Genomic DNA, 27,800 nt, shown 5'->3' with positions numbered 1-27,800 from the left:
ACATTGCAACTTTCAAGAAAAAATACTCAGAACGATTCCCTTAACTGTTGTTACAAACATCAAGCAATACATCCATCTAAAACTCTCTTCAATTTTATTGTCTTGAAACTTCCAACACTGAAGATGAATATGTCAAGAATAATTGTCAAAAACTTTCCATTACTTGTATAAAATCAGTTCCATGTTGCATTAAGAAGTAAAATCCTTGTATAGATGACATTGTGCCGTTGACTTTTTGGAAAACAACATGGAACTTTTATCTCTATGTACATAAAAATGAGGAAGTTAATTCTGTTAGCAGAAGTTCTTCAGATACCACCCGTGTAATATCTAGGAATGCCCACAATCATATATATATATTTTTAATCAAATCCTACAAGCATGAAAATATCTGAAAATCAACATCGCACTCTGTCCTCAACTGCAAAGAGCTTGCAAATAACTTTCTAAACTGTGAATCTCATTTATTTGAAGTCCCAAGGCAATAAAATGGCAGAGAGCTTTGCTCATGTTGTACAATTTCCTATATCTTTCCGTAAGCCTACATTTATTGACTACATAAGTTGTAAACTTGTAATATACCTTAACTACCAGTTATTATTTCAACAATTATCAGTCAAGAAATACAAGCAGTCCAGAATACATCATGGGGTGATCACAGCAAATCTATGTTTCATGCAATATGGTCCAACTTTAGGCATATTAAAATGAGATTAAGAAAAGTTCCATATATTGCATATCTTTAAAAAAATATTTTTAAACATATTTTCTTTAAAGAAATTATTCTACCATAGGAAAAAAAAAAGATAGAGTAGCATCAGATTATTGTGTAAAATTGTTACATTACCACTGAATTAGAACATTAGAAAGGTATCTGATATGTGGTTTCTTTTACTGCAAATTAAGCATAGGGTTTGAAAGGGATTGGAATCAGAGATGAACTGCAAGAGTTGTATGGTGGCTATTAAATATGTACATCGAATGAGTTTCCTACTCAAATTACCATGACTTGTTACAAAAGTGTATGTTTATGCATTGTAAACATTTATTGCAAAATTCATCAATCCACAGGTGTCCTCACAAAACAAGTATATGCATGTTGCATATGCTTTCTCATTTCACTCTATAAATTTTAATAAAAAAATATAGAACGTCAGAATTATTATTATGGTTCGTTCCGGTTAATACAAACTGAAATATGTACCAGACATATGGAATTCCCTGAATCAATTTCAATTGAATTTACAAGAGCCACAAACATTGCCAAAACAATGCAGACAATTCTAAATGTTTACTGTTAATATAAACTTATAATTATTTAAATGAAAAGAGGTATCAAATGAAAGTTTATAAAAGTTCTCGCCCATTCATTCCTGGTCCTGTACGATAGCAAGGAAGGGTGAGGAAAGCATTTACGTCTTCCCAGGTGGCCACAGTTATAAAAAAAAGCTTTAAAATTACTTTTCTGCTACGTTTTAGTTCCTTTTAAATAACTTTCAATACAATTTTCAGCCTTATTGTTACATCACAATGACACTTTTTTTTAAAAATTAACTCATGTAATTTTTCTAAATGAACACCTGCTTGTTACTACCACGTCTGTTTCATGAAATTACAAATAAAAGCAGAATTATTTTTATTTCACTAGTTAAATTTTAGCTTCAGCATGGAACTTTTATCAGGCTATAAAATTAAATTATTACCTGATGAAATCTACATGTGGAAACTGAAATGTAGTAAGAAAAATTAAAAATAATACATTTACACAAAATACTTGGCCTCATGAGTGGTGGCTAGGACAACCAGGATACATATACATACCTAGTACATAAGAGCACATTTTGGTAAAAGTGAATATTGAAATACACAATCTCTTTGACTACTTTTTAAAAACAATTCTCGCTTGTGGGACGAATTCGAAGTACTTGATGTGAGGCCATGAAAAAATCAATGTTGTAACATGTTTGTCATTTCCTTTTTCTTTATGATCACCCCTTTCTCCCTCTTGATGTGCATCTGTTTATGCGTAGTGACTTACCACTGTGCTTTCTTGATATGCGTTTTTTCATGAGCTCTGAGATTACAAGATACAGTGAACACTTTATTACAGACTTGGCAGGCATAGGGACGCTCTCCGGTATGTACGCGTCGGTGGCTTTTCAGTGCGGAAGACTGGCTGAAGGTTTTGTTGCATTGGTTACATGCGTACGGACGCTCACCACTGTGCACCCTTTCGTGGACTTTCAGCTGCGAGGACTGGCTGAAATGTTTGTTGCACACATTGCAAACGTGACTCTTTTTACCTCTAGGGGATGTTGAACGACATTTGGAACTGGGCTTACTTCTACATGCTTCAATGTGCAACTTGCCGTTAGTTTGTCTCTCAGACATTTTATCATTTGAGCACAATTTCCTGGGATTATCTAAAACAGCAGTGTGAGATCGCAAGTGGATTTTTGCCAGACTAAGCTTATTGAAGGTTTTTGAGCACTGTTTGCAAGTGTATTGCCCGTCGATGCTGGTTTTAAAATCGCCATCGCCCAGGACCACACGGAAAGACTCCCTGCATATTTCACTCTTGCTCGTCTTGTCATGATTTTCCTCATGCTTTTCTAAATCCGAGTACGTGTTGCATATCTCTGGACACATACTGCACTTGTAGAACTTATCTCTCAGATGGCTTATGCAGTGTTTCTGGTACAGTGAGCTCTTGGAGAACACCTTGCCGCATTTATTGCAAGAGTAAGATTTGTGCCTGCTGAACTCCAGACACTCGTCATCTACGTCATCGTAGAAAGCTGGCTCCGAAGACTCCCACTCCTTGTCATTGGAAGAACTTTCCGGGGAACAATTTTCTGTCTTGGGATTCTCATTGCTATAATCAAAACAGTATCACACTGCAGTTACAAATAATAGAGAAATAAAAGTCATTTAAAACATCCAAATATAGATATATGTTTGCAAAAGAATTACCCAATTGTGAGTGCAGTTGTTAACTTCCACAGTTCTCATTCTAACAAGGAAAGACTAAAGAGCTTCTATCATATGACAGCTTACCTTAACCAATAGCCTCTACATTCCTTGAATAGACTCTTCAGAATGCCTTTATAGATTTTCACACCTTTATAATTACACTTTAGGTGATGTGATGACAACAGATTACTATTTAGGAAAATTAAACTGGAATGTTTTACTTTAGTAACTATTTTAGAATTACGTTACTAATAAAAATGGTTTTACCTTTAATGGTTGATAATTAAGAAGTATCATACCTGCACATCTTGGACATGACATACATGCATGCTTCAAAACATTCACAAGAAATGCAAAAGAAAAAATTGCATGCACATCAATATAATCTAAGTATGTTGCACCTCTTCCTACATAATTTTTTTTATGTACTCAGAATAAAATTTAATAAATCCTTAAAACCCAAGCTCCATGGCCCACAGTATATCACTGCTTTCTCTTATTCAAGAAGTTTCATGGCGGCAGGAGCTGTCACCTGCTGAAGAAGTGATACGAGGGCAATTCGGGAAAAAAAAAACTTCCGTTTGCGCATGTTCGAGAAATAGCCGGGGATAGCGACGTCAGTCCTGTGGCGCTGTGCGCAGTAGTTCAGTAGGCAGTGGAAGGAGAAGGTTGTGTTGCAATTTACTCGTCCACTATAACAATTAAAAATGAACACTCCAATAGAAAATCCCGCCAAATGTGAAGTGCATGCAGTAATACGATTTCTCTGTGTGAAATGTTACAACTCAGTCGGGCCATCCAGAACAAGCATCGAGGCATGCTGACTTCCAGTGTGGTGTTGGTTCACACCGCTGGACGCACTCAAGAACTTTTGGAGCAGTTTCGTTGGGATGTTTTTGATCATCTTCCCTATATCCCAGATTTGGCACCAAGCGACTACATCCTCTTCAGGCACATTAAACAGTGGCTTGCGTCGCACCGCTTCGACAATTACAGTGCGCTTCACGATGCTGTTAGAGGGTGGCTTCATTCCCAGGCGGGAGATTTTTTTGCAGAAGGAATTTCAAACCTTGTAAAACATTATGACAAGTGCCTCAATTTGAATGGTGATTATGTCGAAAAGTAAGGTAATTTAGTTTTCTAATGTGTATAATAAAAGTTCTGTATCTACGAGTGTTTGTCATTGATAATCAAAAGGCATTTTTTTTCCGAATTGCTCTCGTATATCCATTATGTAGACACCATTGGGAACTTCAGGAAGAAATTTCACTTGCATTTCAAACTGGTGACTGATGTCATATGAATACTGAAATGCAGGCGCATTACTATGTCTTGGCATAATTTGTACATTTCAAGTTCCTGTCAATTGAAGTGTCACTTGCTGGCCTTTCTGAGGCTGAATGTGCATTTGTAGTTGTTCCTTCCAATTGGCCAGGAACTTCAATATTGGTGTTAAAAAATTACATATTGCCGTGTACTGCAATTATCATTTTCCTACCGGTTTTAAGTCTCGTCTCATGAAAAAGAACATCACAAAATACATGAAAAGAAATGTCAACTAGAAACATCCAAATATATGCACACAATGTACTAAATGAATCATGGTGGCACAACGTGCTTTCAAAGTTGCTGACATAATTTCAAGTCATGAGTATTTCTATGTGACTGTCCCCTCATCAGTTTCATCCTCATCATTGCAATTAACCTAAAAATGTAGACAACATACGAGGTCTGACAATTAAGTTCGTGAACTTACGTTGCACATACGTTGGCAGCATGGTGCAAAATCACTGCAGATTGGTGAGGGGGAAGGAGTAGACAGACACACACACACAATATATATATACAGGGTGTCTCAAAAGTAATAGTGCAAACTGATACGGGTGAAAGTACACGATAATAGAAGCAAAAAAGTCTCAGTAAACATGTGTCTGCAAACGAGCCATTTTCGAGATGATCGTGAATGTGTTATTACAAGCCGCCACTGACTTCATTGTTTCTAAACATCATCCTAGTTGGTAAAATGCTAATAATGTGTGCGAATGTGTGGGTAAAAACCATCACTGACTTCAGTGTTTGTAAACGTCATCCTAGTTGGTAAAATACCAATAATACAGTATTAAAAATCAGATCTCATTGCTTTTATTGAACATTCTACTTACTTTAACAAGGAATACAGCACTACTTTAGTATGTTCTACATTACAATTACTGTACACTCGTACCTGTTAAAGGAGATGTTCAAAGTGTCGTCCTTCCATCTGGATGCAATACTGTACTCTGTTCCGCATTGAGTTTCGAATTCTTTCAAACAGCCCCGGATCATTTCGCAATTATTCACAAGCATGGACAATTCTCTGTTCCAGTTCTTCAACCGTGTCAACGGGAGTGTTGTACACTATGCTTTTGAGGTGACCCCAGACACAAAAATCTGAAGGATTTAGATCTGGTGACCTTGGAGGCCACTGTACAGGCCTGCCTCAACCTATCCATCTTTGATGATATCTGCATGTTAGATGTCTCACAGCAGCAGCAAAATGTGGCGGTGGCCCATCATGCATGTACCACATACTCTGACGTGGATCAAGGGGAACAGCCTCGAAGATCATGCCACAAAAAAACAAGGTACCTCGGTCCATTGAGTGTTCTTGGAAGAATGTGTGGTCCAATGAGACTCTTCATTGCTGTAAGGTTCCATTTTCACTACACAGTCCAGAACAACTCACGTGACTCCCACAGTACGATTAGACTGTGTACCGATTGTATCCCAATGTCACCTCTCCAAAATGTTCTGTTTGATTGCAACGTCACCTCTCAGAAATGTTCTGTTTTGTAAAACAAAGAGCAAACCTCAGACCACGCAAGGAGTAAAGTACTCTGTGTTTACAAAATGCAATCAATGACTGCTTGTACCCACACATTCGCACACATTATTAGCATTTTACCAACGAGGACGACGTTTACATATCAGTAAAGTCAGTAGTGACTTGTAATCACACATTCGCAATTATCTCGAAAACGGCTCGTTTGCAGACCCATATTTACTGAGACTTTTTTGCTTCTATTATCGTGTACTTTCACCTGTGTCAGTTTGCGCTATTTCTTATGAGACACCCTGTATATATTGTGGAACGATTCAAGGGAGACTATCATTTGCAGTGGCGACACAATGTTACCTTGTGTTGTAAATTGTCGCTTAACTGAGCACTGATGTCTGCAGAGAGATTTTACCTTTTTACAGTCTCCCTTGAATCATTCCACAATATAGTCATTTGTCATTTAAGTATGTGTGAACGATTAAATAGTCAAATCATATTATAAAATATACAATACATTATATTGACTGACTTTCATTTAATATTAGATTGCAAATTGAAAGACATTAAAAAGATAATAGTCTATGTAAACTTCACATCTAAATGCTAGTACATGTTTTATTAATATGTTTATATACTTCGCAGTAGCTGACGAAAGGTGATGAGAAATGGAGAAGAAATAACCAGTCGAACGAATTTCTGTTGTGGGAATTGCTGGGTTCAGTGTCCTTAGAGATGAGGCTCTTTGTTGTCCGTTCTTTTCTATATTTTGGATATTATTCACGTAAAATATATTCGAATCTCAAACAAATTGTTTGTGTGTGTTTTTGCTGTGTTTTCATGTGTCATTGCGAGAATGTTGGAGCTTGAATTAGAGAAATAGACAAACATTACTACATTTTTTGCTCAACTTGGCAAAAGGGGAGGTGAAATAAAGGGCATGTTATCTAAGTTTATGGGGATAACGCCATGAAGAAACAGCAGTGAACAAATGGATGGTATGTTTTTCTGAGAGAAGAGAAAGCGTTACTGATGAAGAGAGGTCAGGGTGACCAGTAAAAAGAAGGATTGGTGGAAATATTGCAAAAATTCATCGAATTGTGGATCAAAATCATTGGCCGATTGTGAGAAGCAAAGAAGACCAAGTAATATAATCAATAGAGAATCAGTTAAGAAAATCTTGGCATGATAAAGGTGTGTGTGCAAAAATGGTCCTGAAGGAGCTTACTGGTGAACAAAAGCAAATGAAAGTTGAAGTTTGCCAAGACCTTTCAGAGAGGCAAAATTATGTTTTTGGCCGTGTTATTGCTGGTGATGAAAAGTCATGGCCCCCAATGACTTTTTCATTTTCATTACCCGAAGGTAAAGGAAATATTGAAAGGAAAACATTTTGATGGCATTCAGGACATCAAGGGTAATACGACGACAGCTCTGATGACAATTCCAGAAAAAGAGTTCCAAAAATGCTTTGAAGGGAGGATTAGGCACTGGCGTCGGTTCATAGCTTCCCGAGGTGAGTACTTTGAAGATGACTGTAATGATATTCAGCAGTGAGGTATGTAGCACTTTTCCCAGGATGAGTTTGCGAACTTAATTGTCAGACCTTGTATGAAATGTTCCTAAATATGTAAAAATTAACCTCTGAGTATGATCTTGGGTCTTTGTTAACAACCAGAATCACTGTCCAATGTTATCAGTTCTTCATGTGTGATCAGCCAACGAAGACAAAAGTCTTTCAAAATGACACATGACATGAAGCCTAAATTTAAAGTACTATCTTATCGTCCATTGGTGTACTGAATAAATAGAATATTGAGTAAATCTATTGTAGAAAGTAAGCGAAAAATTAAGGCTTGGCCTGAACTTGAACCTGGGTTTCTCTGAAACTCTGCTTGATGTACGATCTACCAACCCAGCCCTCAAGTATTTTTATCTTCCATTTGTTTCACCTGTGTGGAAATTGTCTTGAGAAGTAATTCTGCAACAGGGCCTGTTGCCTTTGAAGTACTGGTGTCACACTTAACATACTAGAGACATTGATTCAAGTCATGGTTGAGCCTGCCCTTTTTGCAAAAATTATACAAACGTACATCTACTGTGTGTGTCAAAGATAGTAATGAATGAATCTGTATAAAATTTAGGTTTGTTTGTAAACATAAAAAATGAATCTTTTAAATAAATATGTTTTCAAAGATTTATGTTAATATTCTAAGTTAGATCTCGTTAAGATTTTTCACCTAGATTACACAGCAACTTTCCAACGAACCCTTCCGAGTGTCGGAACCTTGAATCGCCTGTCAGTTCGTTAGTTCCGCACGCAGGGCTGTAGAAATACTACCTGGGTAAATTTCACCCAATGCGTGCTCATACATTTCAGTTTGGTATTTCAACATGTTATTTGTGCGATTCAATTCAAATGTTCAAGATTAATAAAATTATATTAATCAATGAAAGTATTACTAATTACATGCTTTAAAACAATTCAAATTCAGACGAAGAGAAGTAATTTTTCTTCTGGGTATTTTCTACCCAGCATGCACTAATGACTAGATACATAGCTTCAACTAAAAAAACAAACAAACAAAACAACTAACATCTGAATTTTAAACCCACCAGGGCAGGAAATGAATAAGTGCTATGTAGATTAAAACATGTAAGTTGTTTAAAACAAGTTCATGAATCTGCATAAAATTTAGGTTTGCTAAATTCTGTTCAGGTGCTAGCAGCGAGGAAGAAATCAGCTGGACACATCACGGTGTCATAGTTTTCAATGTTTCAACATATTATTTTAACCCAGGGTGGAAATTAACAGGGAGGATTCCCCTCCATTACACACAACCATCCCCAGCAACAAAGGGAAATTTTATCCATGCCAGGCATGCTTTTATCCACCCCAATCAAATATAATACTGCCAATTTGTAACACAAATATTTCCATTATGTTATACAGGGTTTGTCAAATAAGTATCGGGATTGATTTTGTCCGGCCAATGGGAAGGGGTGGAGAGGTCTCTGTGGGTGGGATCGTTGTTGCGGGATGTCACGTGAGCTAGAAGACCCAGCTCAGTTGCCTCCGAGCCTTTGGACTATGTAGGTCGTGCCTGAAGTGAAAGTGTGTTTAGTGCCCGCATCGAGTAAAGATGCAGCGAACCATCGAGCAGCGTTGTGCCATCAAATTTTGCGTTAAACTGAACAAATCTGCTACGGAGACTTTTGATATGATCAGTGAGTCTTACAAGGATGAAGTAATGTCCAGAATGTGTGTTTTTGAGTGGCATAAACAATTCAAAGATGGCCAGGAAGACGTCGAAGGCACACAAGCACCTCTCCTCCACCAAAAAAGGCCCGCATCAACAAATCAAGAGTGAAATCTATGCTCATCGTCTTTTTTGACGCAAAAGGTGTGGTGCAGAAGGAGTTTGTGCCTGCTGGACAAACAGTGAACGGGAAATTTTATGCAGAAGTGCTCGAACGTTTCAGGATTAGGGTCCACCGCGTCCGAAGGGATATCGCCGATTCCTGGCTACTGCATCACAACAATGTGCCCAGTCACACATCGCTAATTGTGAGGGAGGCACTGGCCAAACACAATGTTGCAACGCTGCACCCTACAGTCTAGATATGGCTCCCCCCGACTACTTTCTGTTCCCTCGGATCAAAAGGAGCCGGAAAGGACATCGTTTCGGGATGATTGAGGCAGTCAAGTGGCTTCAACGGGTTGCCTGAACAGCCTTGCGCTTGCTGACTTCCAGGGGGCATATGAAGAGTAGAAAAAGCGCTGGCAGCAGTGTATTGATGCAGGAGGGTCATATTTTGAAGAATATTAACACACCGTACATACATCTTCAATAAATTTATTTTTATGACTTAAGTCCCGATACTTATTGGTCAAACCATGTATGTAACTTTTTTCATTGGAACTATACTATCAGAGTTTTGCTTTGGAAGATTTACAATTTCACGAGATAATCACTTAACCATACTTTTCTCTCTCTCATCGATGCTGTTGCAGAAATAATGACATAAAAGTATTGAGCAGCATTTTTACAAACCAGCAAGTTAGCTCTGCTCTGGAAAAGTACTGACGATTAAATTCAGACCAATCCACTCATACTGGATCAACCCTAAATTTTTCAGACTTTTTTCTTTCCAAGTAGTTTTTTAAATATACATGGTCTGTTAGGAAAGTAATGAGACTGGCAACACTGTGCACGAACCGGCAACGCTGCTGCCCCCTCCTTCACACGGCAGGTAGGTGAATGCTTGCCATTAACTCAGTACAAGTTTCAACTTGCTACAGTTGCTACAAGATTGTTGAGAGCGTCTGACGTGAAGTTGTGTTTGTGAGGTGCGTTACAAAAATGGACTGGCAAAATTTTGAACAACGTTGTGCCATCAAATTTTGTGTTAAGCTTGGCAAATCCGCCACTGTGACTTATGAAAAGTTACAAAGGGCTTATGGAGAACATGCACTATCTAGGGCACAATTGTTCAGATGGCAGAAGTCCTTTTTAGGAAGCCGAGAACAAGTGGAAGACGAACCTCGTGCGGGAAGACCTTCAACCTCAAAAACGGATGACAATGTGGAAAGAGTGAGGTCTCTTGTGAGGTCAGATCGTCGATTGACGGTGAGAATGATCAGTAGTGAGTTAAATTTGAACGTGTGTACCGAATGAAGTCCTTGCAAGACCCAGGAAAAGGGTTGCACTTGTGCGACCAGACATTGCACGCACTTGGATGCTGCACCACGACAATGCAGCATGTCACACGGCAGTCTCCATCAATGAATTTTTGGCAAGAAAAAAGCATTCCTGTGGTTTCTCAGCCCCCTTATTCGCCGGATCTCAGTCCCTGTGACTTTTTTTATTCCCCTTGCTCAAAAACCACTTGAAAGGACGCCATTTTGATGCTTTGGGCAATATCCAGAAGAGCATAACCGACGAGCTAAAAGGTATTCCAGAAGAAGTATTCCAGCACTGCTACGAACAGTGGAAACAACGCCTCCATCGCTGTGTAGCTGCTTAAGGGAACTATTTTGAAGGGGATAACCTTGATTTGTAAAAATAATAAAATTCATCATTTACAGAAAATCAGTCTCATTACTTTCCTAACAGACCACGTATATTGCCCAGATAGGCTCAAGTCGTGACAGACTGGCCATACAAAAATTACATTTATGTATGCACACAAAAATATAAAAACACAAAATAAAGTACTTTCTACTTCTGGAAGAAAGAAAAAAACCTTTCAACTCACCAAGCATGTAAATAAAGCACATGCACTAACATTTACTATCTACTTTTATAAAATGCATGGAAATATTAAATACAAACACAATAACATTTTAATTCGAATTTTTATTTTCAAATAACTGGATACAGACTTAAAAACATGCTTTAAAGAAAAAAAAGAAAAAGCACACAAATTTTAAAGTTTCAACATACACAGCACAAGAAAAAACTAACTCTAATAATCAGGTGCTTACAAAATAAATTAAATATGCTTTAGTACATAGTAATATATTTGTGTTTTGCACAATGTACCTTACAAAACAAAAAAGTAGAAGTAAGAGTTCCATTAAAAACAAAAATACTACTGTGTAATATAATAAGGCAACAATATAAAATATTTGGAAATTTCATGGGTATGACAACCTACAGCCTCAGGAAGGGCATTACTAAATGATTTCCATCTTTAATGACGTGTTCCATTTCCTGTATAATATATGTAAAAACAAGGATGTGTGAAATGAAACCCTTAAAAGTCTGACAAATGTTATAGAACAGAATGAACACAGTTCATATCTACACGAGATATAAACTGTTATTAACAATATGTCAAGGTGGCAGCACTAGTCAAGTGAGCTGCGAAACAACACATGTTATTCTAGAGATGTTGACTCAAATGGGAACTTGCACCAGTGGGCTCTTGCAGTCTGGAAGCTTAACTCTTGAACGCAGAGTGCGTTTTTAGTGGTAAGTTTAAAATTGCTCAAGGTTATAAATAAAAATGTGTATCTCAGTAGCTATGAACGCTAGTTACAAATTATAGTTCAGTATAGTCTAGGCTACAAGCCTACAGTAAAAGTAAATAAATAAATAAAATAATTTACCAAAATAAAGAAGATGACGAAAGTAAAAAAAAATCCTATTTGTTTAATGAGATTTGAATTTCCTTGAGCCCCAACGTAGGCAATGCTGGAACATGAAAGTTCAAATTGGTATCTGCATATTGCCTGATATGTGTTCCATTCTAGTGGCAACAATTGGGTACTTGCTGCAGCTGCACAAAAAAAATAATTTCTAATGTAAAACCAGTGGTTTATTTTGGTGGGAATTTGCCTCTCCCCACCCCATATATAGCTGCAATCAAATTATATGTTACTAATAGCATGCATCAAGGCTCGTGCAGCACTCAAAACATGTGTCTCTGATTATTACCTGGAGGCATAGTGAATTCCAAAAGTGAAAAAAAGAAAACAAACAAATGTGTCAGATCTTGGGGATTAAAACTTACTTCTTTCAACAAATGAATATGACTTCAACAAGTTTAAAATGTCTGACAATAATGTCATCCGAACGGTAAACAAGTGAAAGAATTTTTAATAGTTCCACGCATGTCCAGACCTATCCAGGCACTTAAGTCACCACTGAGAAATATGCATAGATGAACCTGGATTCCATGTTGAAAAATGGAAAATATGTGTAATAGTCCATGCAAAAATCTACAAGCAAGCAAGCACAAAAAATAGAAGCAAAAAAAAAAAATAAAGTTTTTCATTCCACTCCACTCACCCCTGCATATTACTGGGACTGTCCCGAAAGGTATTCAAACATTTGAACTTATGAAATGTTAGAGAACTATTGTCTAAAAAGAATAACGGAGACTGTAAATGATTGTTTAAAAACATTAGAGCGTTACTTCCAGGAATGTTCCATGATTCTAAAAGCCTAAATATCTTGAGGACAAAAAGGTGGCAAAATAAGTTTTTTATGACAGTTTTCTGAAGGATTTCAAAGATTATAACTTGATGGTATGTGACACGATGTTTTACTTGTATAAAAATGATTTGTGCAATGAAAATTAACATAATTTTTAAAGAAAATTTTAACAAAGATTATGAAGTTTACATCCAGCATATTGTTGCCAATTCTTACACTTATTGGAGAGGGCGTGGGGGGACTTATACCCTGTTGGAACACTGCCTGACATTGCTGCTCCTGAATTCCTACGATATACTCGTATATCTGACTGCTAAATTTCATCATCTCATCAGGGCCACACTCAGAGGCGTGCGATGCTTATCACTGCACAAGGTCTTGCACTTTGAGGAGTCTATCCTCTGAAAAGTAAACATCGAGATGAGAAGACCAGGTCCTTTGAGATAAGGCCAAGAATGAGACAAGACATCTGTAAAATCAAGATGGATATTTGAAAAAGTTACCTAAAATAAATTTGCTTTACTGTGTGACTTCTCCAGAAATGCCACCACTGGGTACATATCTCATTACTAAGTTGTATATTTTCTTTATAGTAATTGCACAATCCCTTCAAGATAAAATTAAGATTTGTCAAGGGCATGTAGCATCGAAATGAGATGCCAAACGGAAATTTTTTTATTAACAAAACTTGTTTGCCTCAATGACCCCTATACACTGTGAAATTTTGTGTGGTGACATGCTGCATGTCTTGTCTAAACTACATATTTTGAGACCCCGAGACAAGACAGATAGATGTTTACATATCGAGATGAGACCAAAAATGAGGCAGGCTGATTTTGTAGTTTGGTTTTCAGTTTGAGTTGGTGTTTTAAGTCCACTTTGTGCACAGTAAGGCTAATCGGGACTGATTCTACAGTTTAAAGTGGAATCCAAACCACTATGTGCTTCCACCAGGTACTGGGACCCCTTGATTACTGTGCCATTAGAGAAACCCTCTGAATTTGTTGTGTATGGTTGCATACACACAGGATAACATGACTTCGAGTGATTGTAGTACTAAAACAGGATGTCAGCTAGCAAATATTTATGGAGAACAGTTCCTCACCTTGACATCCTCGCCATGCTTTCAAATTCGGTTGCTTTAAGCATATCATATTTACTGGAAATGGAAGTTGTCTAACCTTCACCGACATATATTCATTTCATGCTGGATGTGATAAACGTGGTTTAATATTGCATAAGTTTTCACAGGGCCTCGTGATTCCCTGCACTAAATGAAAAGTCACAAACTTATCACTCAATAGCAATTCTTTATCTCAGAAAGAACTTTTCTAACTAAAAGGTAACAATCAGCATGCAGATTAAGAATAGTATTTTTTACAAAAACTTACCTCCCGTAATATTTGGAAAAATCTATCTGGCACCATAGAATAGATGAAGCTAACTTGCAATCTTATGATACACTACCTCATACCTTACATTTCAATAGTTGGGCACTGTTGGGCAGCCTAAACTAGAACACAAGCAATGCAGTTTACAATTTACAGCAGTTGAAAAAAATATTTTGAGATACCCCTGTGAAAAAAAAAAATCTTTGTACAGATACAGACAAGAGCATATAAATATACTGGTGTTTGTGTAAACAACATGTGTCCATATATTTTCATGCACTATACAGAGTTAAGAGTAACAAGATAAACTGTTTCTACTGTAAAGAATATTAACATTGGTGTAAATGGAATAGAATGAATATTAATTTATTTAAATAAGTGTAAAGTTTGAAGATGTACTAAGAAAGTTCATTATACAGGGTTAGCCTGAAAGAAATAGATGGTTTCAACGCTTTATAAATTGAAATTTGTTTGTTACATCAGAAAGCATTTAGTCCTGTTGTATAGAGAAAGTCTTCAAGTTTACGACCTCCGATTTTTGATTGTCTTCGTGACGACAGCGTCACGATTAGAGCAAGACATTTGAGGAAACTAGTTGTCTGTGCAAGGAGAAAGGTCGCATTTGGGGAGAACTGAACTGGACTATCGCATTGATATCTGCCATGTTACACACATAGAACACTTGTAACTTTCCAGTGTAAACTTCAGGACCGACTCTTCAAACCATGTAAGTATTTCAACCTTATTATTAAAACTCTTATGACTGTAGAAATCTTCTTACGTCACGTGCCGGCAACATATTTGTTAAAACACTAAAATCACACACAAACAGCACGGTAAAAAACACTTCTGAGTTCTTCCAAGCTTTCGACTCCTTCACGGAGTAATCTTCAGGGCTGGTCGAGGACAGGCAGCTAGTAAACAGGGTTGTCCTGTGTTCGTCAGCAGATGTCATTGCGGTCTTGCAGTGTTGGTAAGTCTTGTTGTGTTTGGAATGTTTGTTGGAGGAGATGGATTTTTGAGTTTTACTGTGTTGTACCAAGAAGAATAAAGATTTCCGCATTGAGATTATCTGTGTTTTTGATCATGTGTACCCCTTCCTTAACGTCCCGTTCAATTTTTCGTTTTGTATGTGCAATGAAGGAAACACAATCCTGTGGGAGTTGATGGTTGGTTTCTAAGGCATGTTTGGATAATCCTGAAGAACTTTTTTTCTGCGTATGTATCCTAGGTGGTCGGTGAAACGGTCTTTGATGGGTCTTTTGCATTGTCCTATGTATTTTCGGTTGCATTCACATTTGATGCTGTAGATGCCAGAGTTTGTTAAGGAGTCTTTGTTGTACGTTTTGAAGCCTGCTAAGTTTTGTCCTATGGATTTGCCGGGTTTATATGCTATTCTGTAGTTATGTTTTTCCAAGATGCATCTGAGTTTGGTGGAAAGGCCTGGTATAAATGGTATCCCTAACCATAGTCGTGGATCCTCTTCCATCGTTTGTGGGATGGTGGTTTCTGGCTTTTTTCTTTTTCTTTAACTTTTAGCAATTACACTTGGGCTGTAGCCATTAAGGGAGGCCTGTTGTCTTAGGATATCCAATTCTTCTTGCAGCACTTGGTTGTCAGAACTTAGTGCATGGCTCTTCTAACAAAGTTGTTACATATGTTGTCTTTTTGACCTGGTGGGTGGTTGGAATGTTTATGTATGAATCGGGATCCTGCCGTGGGTTTGCGGTAGATTTTGGTTGCGAAACGATTGTTTTCTCTGAATATGGAGATGTCTAGGAAATTTAAAAACCCGTTCTTTTCTCTTTCTGTGGTAACTTGAATGGAGTCGCATACATACATAGGACAATGCAAAAGACCCATCAAAGACTGTTTCACCGACCACCTAGGATACATACGCAGAAAAAAGTTCTTCGGGATTATCCAAACATGCCTTAGAAACCAACCATCAACTCCCACAGGATTGAGTTTCCTTTATTGCACATGCAAAATGAAAAATTGAGCAGGTCGTTAAGGAAGGGGTACACATGATCAAAAATAATCTCAATGACAATTTATGCGGAAATCTTTATTCTTCTTGGTACAACACAGTAAAACTCAAAAATCCATCTCCTCCAACCAACATTCCAAACACAAATAGACTTACCAACACTGCAAGACCAGAACGACATCTGCTGACGAACACAGGACAACCGCGTCTACTCTGTCTGTCCTCGACCAGCCCTGAAGATGACTCCGTGAAGGAGTCGAAAGCTTGGAAGAACTCCAAAGTGTTTTTTATTGTGCTGTTTGTGTGTATTTCCTTGAGGCAAACCCTTTATAGTATCTTAACTATTACATTAATTAATGCAAAGTGCAAGTATGCTCCAACTATAAACATTTGAGGATATGAATACTCTCCCCTTTTCTATTCAAGAACACTTCTCCGAAATTTACAAGAGAGCAAGGAAGATGCTAGATTTTATATTTTTCTCATGTAAAGATTTTCAAGAAGATTTTCTCCAGAAAGTGGAATTTGTTCAGAAACTGTTTATTTCCATGCGCGAAGTTTAGAAAGAATTACGATGAACAGCATTATTCTGAATGGCTAACACAGTTAACACACCTTAGAGGAGATAAGAAAATTAGAAGGGAACAATTTTGCATTGAAGATATTGTATTTTCAATTGAACAGTGAATACATTTTGAAGAACATACATTATAAAATTCCCAGATGGAATACGAGGAATATCTCAATTCTAGCATCTCACACAAAGGGCAGAGGTTTAATAGCCGAACTTGTGGAAAACTACAATATGAACTTATGAGAATGTATAATTTTATATTTATGTACTCAATTTTGTTATTTTGTATCTCCTATTTTGACATAGTGATGTACTTTTCTTAGTTGTCATGCTAAGCTCATCCTTAAATAAATGTTATTATTAGCGAAGGGATTTTAAGGTGCAGCACCTTACAAAAATATAGCTGTTTTCATACCAAATTGTTTGAGAAATGTATTTTAGAACATCAAATCAAGTAAAATGAACACACTTTGTTGTACCTTTTCGTGAGATTAGCACATTTATCCCATCCTTGATGCTTCAGTACATTTTTCCTTCCTTTTCTTTCATGTTTTGTTAAAAACTTGGACAGAAAAATAAATTATTTTTACTCTTTTTGAGCGGCTACATAAAATCCTGTAGTCTCATTTTGTAGAGCAGAACGAGAGCTATAAAATGGTATATTATAATCATTACAGCCCCAATAGTTCTCAAGATAATGTAGCAAATCCCGCGAGAGAAAACACAAACTTCAACAAAACCTATTCGACAGAACCACAGCTCTCTATGCGGTCCACGCGCATCATATACAGAAGGAGCAGGAAAAGAGAGCTTTGAATAATGGCATTTTATCAGCACCTTTTTGAAAACATTTTAAGAACCTTTTTTTTCACTTTCCCGACCATAATTTTGCACCTTAAAATTCTTCTCCCTAGTTATTATTATTATTATCATCTTCAAGTCGCACAGTACTTAACTTTGATTGTTAACTAATGTAAACATTAAGCTACACTGGCTTTCTGGAATATAAGGCAGGACATATTCTTTTAATTTTTCAGCTTAAAGTGCGATCTGAACCACCGTGTAAGATATAGTCTCTTCAGCATAGTCAATGGTCAGTGAATGGCCAATTGCTGTGAAACATATTTATAGAAATAAACGGGACAGAAAAATTATTCTCAAAGATATATGTCTTTTTCGTATGTTCGCTAGCTATGTAAAAAAAATTGGTACAAATTTACAATACTGGAAGTATCTCAGATTGCTTTGAAATTATGCATACTCACTAATTTCGGCCTCGTAATCCAGAATCTGCAGTTGGCGGTCACTTCCAGATATTGCAAAATTATGTGCACATATTAACGCTATGATTGTCGATACACTATTATGGTAGCCATGTTTGATGATGAGAACAAGTCAAGTTGGCTATTTGCTATGCTGTCTACAGTGTTGCCACACTGTTACTTTGTTGCTTGGAGATCATAGTTGGAGATCACTGATCGTGGAAGAATTGAGGAGGAAAGGAATGAAAAGGTTGTTAATGTGGTACAATTCTTTAAATGGAGTATGGAAGATGACGGAAGTGGCTTGATGAAGAAATTAATGGATTTCGGTGTTCTACTGCAGGAAGGGGGTTACAAGTGTCCACGTTTTACAATTATGCAAAGACAATGCGTCAATTGATAATTACGGATGGAAGTGTTGGAAGAAGGTTAAGTACAATAAGAAGAAATCACACCCATGTAATTACTCTGTTTCCCTTCGGAAAGGAACTTTATTCGCAAGGTCAAAGTTGACCTTATTACAAGTGTGCATTTTCGTATGACTGTGGGTTTCAAATTGTGCTTTGACTATCATATGTGATGAGGCTGAAATATCTTACAAAACAGGCGTTGATTGGGCTTCCTTCTGTCAGGAGGTAGAATAACATTACTTTTGCAAAGGTGTGAAGTTTGGAAAAAGAAAATACCATCGCGGACATCAAGTGGAGGGACAATGGGTATTTGGAAGCAGGAGGTGTATTTTGGTGCCTGTAGAGAAAAGAGACAGCGAAACTTTGATATAAATAATTAAGGAATGGATTTTGCCCAGGACAATGATCATTTCCGACTGTTGGAAAGCATACGATCAGCTTCAGAATGAGGGTTACCAGTACCTACAAGTAAATCAGGCCCAGTATCAACTTCGTCGATGAAGAGACTGGAGCAGCACACCGACAGTATAGAGTCCACATGGAGGAAGGCTAAAGTAACATTAAATTCTTTTGGAACCAAGATTTTTTTTTTACTCTAGTTATCTTGCCAAATATATGTTCATGAAAAGGTGCCTTCAATTACGATCGGACCGCACTTTGGAATTTTTAAAACTAGCTGGAATATTGTACAATCCCATAACCTGCAAGGAGAATGACGGCAGTGACGATGAGAATTGGAGGGAGAAGAGATTGTGGAATGCAGCTTCGAACAGAGGTAAGTTTGGCAACAGTGCGGTTGCTACAATGTTGTGCTATCAGTGATACCCGTTGCATGGGGCGTTGATTTGCATTTGAGAAAACGACATCTTGCATAAGGTGGAAAAAATGTTTGCCCCACAAACCATTCACGGTGTTAAGCAAGCATAGTAAAAATTAAGGGTCATCATAAACATAGTTTTGAAATGCTAATCATTGCAAAAAATAGTTGATTTCTTCATAAATCAAGGGTGTTTACTCCATTCATGGACACACTTATTTAGTCTTATTTTGCAATTTCTAGACGTGACCGCCAAATTTCAACTGCAGATTCGTGATTAGGAGGCCAAAATTAGTGATTACACTGAATTTCAAACAAATTGGAGATACTTGCGGTATTGTAACTTCGCTCCAAAAAATTACATGATGTAGACCATATATATGCATGTATAACTTGTAGAAAGGGAGGGGGTGATAATTATTCTAGAAGGAACACTAGATGTACATTTATTGTTAGAAACAAAATTATATTTTTGTTCCTTGCTTTGAATTTAAGCGTACTGACAACATTCAACTAGAATACAACTTGATTACTAACCAAATGAATGGGAAGGCCTATCAGGGCCCTTGACCAACTGTACCACCTCGAGAATTATGTCGACATGATATGAATATTTTGTGTTTATGAAGCGGTAGGTAATGTCTCGTTTGGTGTCAATTTGGATTGTTATTTTGGGTGTTACATTCACTTGTGTGAAGCTTTTAGGTTGTGTTGCTTCAGGCTAAGTAAACAGAAGCAATTTACTTCACTAAAATGCATCTCTGCAAGATAAAACAACATAGTTCTCATAAACCATCCAAAATGCTTCATTTTCTAGTGGTGGTACATAGAATCATGGGTACCTGCCCATCTTCCGATTATGTAATGATATTCACAAGTGGATGAAGAATGTGTTCAGAATACTGTTAAAGAAAAGTGTGTAATTAAGATTGAAGAGATTCATCTTTTAAATTTGCAGGAAAAGTTGATTTATGTAAAATTATAATTGAAGGGCTCGGGTGTAAAACATGGTGACATTTTGGTTATTTCTGAGTTCATTAACAAAACAGATTATTAGCTTATTATACGTTAGAAGCTATAATAGATAAATTATTTTTGTGTTGTGTTTACCACTTTCAGAAGGCTTCACTGAGTCCAATGCAAATTGTATGACATGGCATTTTCACTCGAAAATGACCAAAATGTCACTTATCATGTTTTACAAATGATTGTGCGGTAACTGTTCCGATTGTTTTATGATTTCTCCTAGCACAAAGACTAATTATCATAGAATTTTGGAAATCATTGTCACACGAAATTTGAACCTTCCTTAAAGTAATGAGCACTGTTTGGACTCGAAAAAAGTTATTTATGTTGAAAAAAAAACTACTTGAAAATTACCTTACGCACTTCTCATGGACAAGATTATATCCGTCGACCAGCGACAGTTAATATCGTAGAAGCATGGGAATAAATGTAGAAGTAAATCGGGACCTTAGCAGAATGCATATAGGGACTTTATTTTAATGCTACGGGAACCAAACCTAACCTGCCTAACCTAACCACAAAAACATATATTGAACAAAACCTTAAGTAATCGCTAAAACTCCGCAGTATGTGTTAACAGATGTACATCGAAATCGAACCATGTAAAAATTGCATTCGCAGCATGATGAAATCTCAATAAAACAAAAGGAAGTAGGTTATTATAGGTAAGTACAGAATGTGATTAATACGGAAAGTATGTGTGTGTGTGTGTTATGATTCTATTCAAATACTTTATCAGAACTTAAGAAATTTTCTTCACTTACATATATGCCTGTATCACATACTTAATATTAATTTATTCTAAAATGCCTACCTTTCCACTGACATCATTTGAGCATATGGCTGTACAACTGAAGATGAAAAATTTTGCTCACTTTCCTTTTTGACACCACTCTTATCTTTAAGAGACAAGTCAATAGCTTCGGAGTCTTCTTGGAAGTAATAACATATCCTCTCTTCTATAAATGATTCAAAAAAATCCGATGAACACAATTTTGTCAAATCCACAACTGAATCACCACTGGGCACTTGCACTTCCATAACAGCATCTTCAACTTCAATATCTATGCTTCCGAGAACTTCACCTTCAGCTCCTATTATCTTCCCCAGCTCCTCTTTGCAGGACACTCCATACATAGCTGTTTCTCTTTCCTTGTTCTCCGCTTCGTGCATTTCTGAACAATCATCGGATTCATTTTCCAATTCCTCACCTACAAATGTATCATGTTTTTCAGAGTTATGTGCATCATTCAGCATGTTTCTTTTCGGTAAATATTTAATAGCATTTTTTGAAAAGACTCTCACAGCAGATTTTATGTATTATGATTTCACTCATGTTACTTTCCTTCTCCCCTGCAAAAGAAAAAGACAGATAAAATGTAAAGATATACAGCAAAAAATGTTACACAATATAATTCGACTGTTTGTACAGATAGTTCTCAATTCAACACTAAACTACTATTAAGTTATCCTGATACAAAACAGCCTGAACGTTCCATGTGCACATGAATACAGCAATTCCTCTTGAGAAAGCACAGGAAATAAATGTGAGTGTAACACCATACAGAAGGTCTCCTCCAATCTCAACTGACCTAAGTTACAATTTCCTATTCTTTTTAGTATTATTGAACAATTTTAACGGAGCGAATGGACAATATAGAGAGTCTCCAATTTTGTTAATTTTCGGTATACTAACTAATTTTGGCCTCCTAATAATGAATCTGTTGTAAAAAACCGGGGGTCACGTCTGGAAATTTGAAAAAGAGCCAATTGAATTTTCTTTTAATATAGGTGTATATACATAGTTTTACGAACGAAAATGTAATCTCCTGTCATTGTTTCCAACCACACTGTTGTTTTACAAGAAAATTGGTAACATTATCGTATGGGTAAAACGGATTCCTTCGAATTTCCTTCAAATTTACAGGAGAAAGTACTTACGGAAATCATTTTCTTGAGCGTTTTGGAAGTTCCTGAATGTAGATTTGATCCATTTTAATGTGAATGCGTGTTGTTTTCTGCGAAAATCTCTGTCCGACACGCTGTTTCTGCTCATGCCATTTGCTTTTTGCATGAGAGTGCAATGTTCCGTGTGTTAAGACGATGCAACCCCGTAGCCAGTGTTTCAGCCTCGCCGTGTTTTCACTAGAACCACCTGTCGAGTTCGGAACAAGCAATTTTTCCCGAATGGGTGTCACTTATCGCACAACATTGTAGCAACATTGTGTTCCGACGTCACAGGAGAGAGATGTTTTTACAATTTTTCTTTGTATTTATGCTAATGGAACCTAACCTAACCACGTAGGCATTCCTCGTCTGACGTCAATATTCAAGGTTGCAAGGAAGAGAATTAACGAATTACGAAAGAAAGATGGTTCCGACCCGAATGGGTGTCACTTATCGCACAACACTGTAGCAACATTGTGTTCTGACGTAACAGGAAAGATCTTTTTCATGTTAGGCAATACAAGCTAACGCGTCTCTTAGCGAAAATAATAATTTTTCTTTGTATCTATGCTAATGGAACCTAACCTAACAGGCCTAACCTAACCACGTAGGCATTCCTCGTCTGACGTCAATATTCAAGGTTGCAAGATGGTTGTGCGTAAAGGAAGAGCATTAACCAATTTCGAAAGAAAGATGGTTCCGACCCGAATAGGTTTCACTTATCGCACAACACTCTAGCAACATTGTGTTCTGACGTCACAGGAGAGACCTTTTTCATGTTAGGCAATACAAAGGTAACGCGTCTCTTAGCGAAAATATTATTTTTTCTTTGTATGTATGCTAATGGAACCTAACCTAACAGGCCTAACCTAACCACGTAGGCATTCCTCGTCTGACGTCAATATTCAAGGTTGCAAGAGAGTTGTGCGTAAAGAAAGACCATTAACGAATTGCGAAAGAAAGATGGTTCCGAATTGCTGTGTATGGACAATGAACGTGGTAAATCGCAAGGTTATTTTACAAGTTCTACACGTAAATGTGACGTATTAGCATAATTTCAAATAGGGGCACGAAAGTAGATATTTTCCGGTGAACGAGGTTGCACCACTGCATAAATCGACAAAACACTCAGAACGCCCCCTAAACCAGTATGCTATCACAGCCATAATGTGTTACAGATTCGAAACAACAAGTAACAGTAAGTACTCGTAAATAGAGAAAATAAACATTATCTTAGTTAGAAATGCATTATTTCGCCTTAAGAAATGTTCCGCAACGCGTTAGCAATGTAAAGAAGTCCGAAATATATGATTCGTAGGTGTTTCACCCATACGATAATAGTACCAGAAAATTATTTATGATGTTCAATTCTAGTACGATACGAACCTTTTTTTTCGATGAATTTAGGGGTGAAATGAGTGCTAATGGAACCTAACCTAACAGGCCTAACCTAACCTCATGTGAATGGTTTGTGGGGCTACCCGTGGATGGTTTTGGGGGCTAACGAACAATGTTTCATCAAAATTTACAATTTCCAGACGTGACCCCCGTTTTTTACAACAGATTCGTGATTAGGAGGGCAAAATTAGTTAGTATACCGAAAATTAACGAAATTGGAGACTTTCTCTATATTGTCAATTCTTACTCAGAAATTAGTTTCTCTAAGGTTTCCAACGTTCGTGGATGTATTTTCTTTCATCGTGGAATCTATTTGACCGGGAAATCGTATATTTTTCAAGAGAAATATCTCACAGACGCACAAGTGCCATTGCTTTCCCTACGTGAACCGGACGCTGCATACGTTTGATGACGTAACCGCCTGTGAGTGTTTCCAACCCCCTTTTCTTTATATACACAATTGGTAAGTACGAACCATGTGAAACACAAATCATCCGATTTTAATGTGTCTCCGATATAGCGAACTGTTACCCAATGCATACACCTTTAAACAACTGTCAAATCTTTATGCACATGGAACATTTATCGTACCATTGTTATGTCCACATCTAAGGATATATTGCATGCAGTAAAGTGTATACAAATGAACTATGTTTTAATGCATACGCAGAACAGCGTAACTCACCAAATTACATAAACAAACTCAACAATTATTTCAATCTGGTGTATTACTAAATTGCGTGAGTCTGTTAACTTAATGACTTAATTATTTTTAGACCATTCCTTAACCACCCTCTACAATGTATGCAGATTCATCAACAACAAAGACTTTTCCCTCCGTACCAAGCACATACGCTAATAGAAAACAAAACATTACTGGCTTCTGTATAGTCACGAATACTACCAATTCTAAGTTAAGGTTAAGCTGTCTAGCCATGTCCAACATAATGCGCACACTTTCTTACCTTTGAATTAAATTTTGTATGTATTTTTATGTAACTTTTATACCGTAACACAAAGAAATCCATATATTTACCCCTCGTCTGCGGTGTGACAGAGTTGCCAGTTACTTAACTCGCGAGCAATAGGCGATCAATAATACACCATATCAAGTTACTGATACGCATAAAAACGATGTTTTGGATGCCTTGGAGCCTACGTTTCGTTCAATATATGTTTCTTTTATAGAGCGATATTAAATGAAAGTAATATATCGAAAGCAAATATTTAGTTACTTTTCCCCCTTCCACATTCGAACGAGGAGACCGTGTCTTTCCCCTCCGAAGGAAATATTTGAATGGAAGGCAATGTGAAACCACAGACAGTGAAACAATACGTAGATCACTCCTCTCCTACCAAGCTTTCTGAAACCTCAGAATATATGCGAACTACAGGCTTCTCAGCAACTTTAACTAGAGACACTGCTCCCGCGCCAGGGTTTCAGATGGGTTGGTGGATCTATAGCAAGGGCGCACACAGAGGGGGGCCAGTGCCCCGAGATACATGCAAAAACTTCATATATATAATTAAACTTTTTAAATTGTAGCGTGTAAACATGTCTTTGCCTATGCAAATTATCCTAGTGCTGCGATGCTTTATGAGAATTCTCTTAACTGGGGGGAAAGCATTACCAGTGTGTGGCATTACTCAAAGTCCCCCCCCCCTTTAAGCAGCTGCCTCCCCAGAGAAAAAAAAATCAGCGGGGGAACCTCTCTCCTAGCACACTACTAGGAGAGAATAAAGATGCAACAAAAGAATAATCAAAATGCATCCAGAATGTCGATTTAAGATTGACACACGTCAGTCAGGATTAAAAAAAAAAGCACCAATATGCATTTTTGTATGGCATTTAAGTGCACTAAACGTGTTAGGGTCCACGGACTCTGTCAATCAGCTTTTTTTAAGCATATTTTAACTTCTGGAAGTGTAAAAACGCACAATTTATGCAATGCCAATTTATCCACAAAGGGCAGAGGAGGAAAAACTCGAGCCCAGTTTCTCTCATCTTCATCAGTGGCAATGCTAACTCATTCACTCTCTAATCTTCTTAAACCCGAAGGTTTATGGCTGCAGCAGCACGAGCCTACCATCTGCCCCTATCCCGGGCAAGATAAATCCAATCTTTTCAATCCTTACCAATTTCCTCTAAAAAAAAAAAAAGAGTCGTTTCCACGTTCAGAAGACACAATGGGCTCTTATGGGAAATACGAGCGCGCTGTTGCGAAATTTCTGGATTTACAAATTTAGCTTAAGTAAAATCGGTACCTGTAGTTTTGCAGGAAATTTTGTAGAGAATACGATGGTGAACACAAAAAACTGGTAACTTGCTTACATAATTTTAGATAAATTAAAAACGCAAATTTTCTGTGAAAACACAATTTTTACATTGTTTTCATTCCTAACGTTGAAACATGCCGTAAAATTGAAGCATTCATTATTAAAAAAAATGACACTGTTTTTTAATTGTCATAGGTGACGGTTCAGGGCCGCGGTGGCTCAGTCGGTAACGCGTCTGACTACCATGCTCAAGGTCCCGGGTTCGATCCCCGGCCGGTTCAAATCCGGGAACTTTTCTAACGATGGAAGCGGCCCCGGCGCCCACCCAGCGTCGAATAACATGGGTACCTGGGGGAAACCCTGGGGGGTAAAGGCGGTCAGGGGCGTGATGCTGATCACATCACCCCCACTCACGACCGGGATCAAGAAAGTGTGGGGCGTTACCCCCACACCCCCTATACGCCTTCATGGCGTGGTGCTATGCACAGGGGAGCACTTTACTTTACTTATAGGTGACGGTGGTACTCAAAATTTATCAATACTTTAAAGCATATTTGCATTAAAAAACATTCAAATAAAGTATGTGGAGATTTTTTATATTCGTGCAGTAGAAAATGTCATCGCTGGCCATTTTTTGTTCTGTAATTCCAAGTAAAAACTTCCAGCGACAAAGTTGTGGAGAAAATAATGAAATTATTTTTTATAACCACTCAAAGGTTCCCAGAAATATTACTTCCATGCATTTGGAGTTTCTTTTTAACCCGAACCGCGCGCGAAGTAAGGAGACGTTGTCTGGCCATCTTGAGCTGACTCACCGCAGCATTCCAGCTATCACCGCCAAGTTTTCGAGTTGTTATTTTATTTCCATTCATTAAAAATATTAACTTCATGCAGTTTGTTATAATAGAATTGAAATTACTTAAATTTAATAATTGACAATTATTTCCAATGCTGCTGTTGTGAGCAACATTAGTGCTGTCACAAATACACGTTGTTTTTGTTTACATTACTGTCGACATTAATACTGAATTCAGTTTCCAACGTACACATAAATTCATAGACACCATATTAACCTTTGAAAGGCTTTCCAACACGTGACAAAATATGGGGCTTCAAGATAGAAATATGACATGCCTTGCTTGAGTCATTCACGTGGGTCATAACTCATTTGTTTGTTTGGGTTGCAACTTGAATCTAACCCATGTGCCAGGTTCCCCTTACTTGAGTGAGAGCTCTGCTTTGGTCTGTTTAGACTTTTTTCCTCTCTCGAAAAAGTGTTTTCAGTTGTGTGAGCGCTCAGTGATTTTTACTTTTTTAAATGATTTCTGAAGTGTCATATTCGTGCATTACACTCGCGTGTGTAGTGATCGCAATGGATCATAGTAAAAAGGGTAACTGTAACGTTCACAGTATAATATTAATATTAATAATTACATATAATTATCATTATATATACAAAATATGTAACACCTTCATTGTGAAGGAAGGTCATCATTTCCCGGCGACATGAGCTAGTGCTGTATTGGCAACACACTGCGGTTTCTCCATAAGCGCCCTTGTGTCTTCTGAACGTGAAAACGACTCTAGGTCAATCCCAATGTTATCTCACCATCTTCGTCTTGGCCTTCCTACAGATCTCTTACCATCAGGTTTCCCAACAAGAATCCTGAAAACTCTATTTTCCTCTGCTTGTTTTAGATTTTGAACGCACATGTATAATAAAATGTATGGTATAAGGTAATTAATCTGTGGGGTAAAAGGACAATATTTATTTACACAGGGATGTGACAATTAGGATGGAAGGTTGGTGGAGGTTATAACCCCCCTACTTTGATTTAGCTTCCTTTTTCAAAAAAGAAGAAATAAATTACAGTCTAGTCAAATCTAGTCCAGAAGGCGAGACAACAGTGGCAATGGAATGTCACCCAATCGAAAACAACTTGACATGCCTTGTACTCAAAGAGCTGTTGCATCACAAT

At 37.4% G+C, this 27,800-nt stretch overlaps 1 protein-coding gene across 1 annotated transcript; it reads right to left on the bottom strand.

Annotated features, from left to right (window-relative positions):
• Positions 1–411: 411 nt before the first annotated feature.
• Positions 412–24,593, bottom strand: LOC145980446 (uncharacterized). The gene is made up of 3 exons (XM_083113542.1): positions 24,510–24,593; positions 21,014–21,552; positions 412–2,875 (listed from the first exon to the last, which is right to left on the bottom strand). The coding sequence occupies exons 2-3, from the start codon at positions 21,454–21,456 to the stop codon at positions 2,035–2,037; spliced, it is 1,284 nt and encodes a 427-aa protein (XP_082969668.1). The 5' UTR covers positions 21,457–21,552; positions 24,510–24,593; the 3' UTR covers positions 412–2,034.
• Positions 24,594–27,800: the final 3,207 nt, after the last annotated feature.

This window comes from Lepisma saccharinum, chromosome 27 (genome assembly GCF_977018435.1).
Source record: "Lepisma saccharinum chromosome 27, izLepSacc3.1, whole genome shotgun sequence".
Taxonomy (NCBI): domain Eukaryota; kingdom Metazoa; phylum Arthropoda; class Insecta; order Zygentoma; family Lepismatidae; genus Lepisma; species Lepisma saccharinum.
This window is presented reverse-complemented; position numbering and strand designations above follow the sequence as displayed.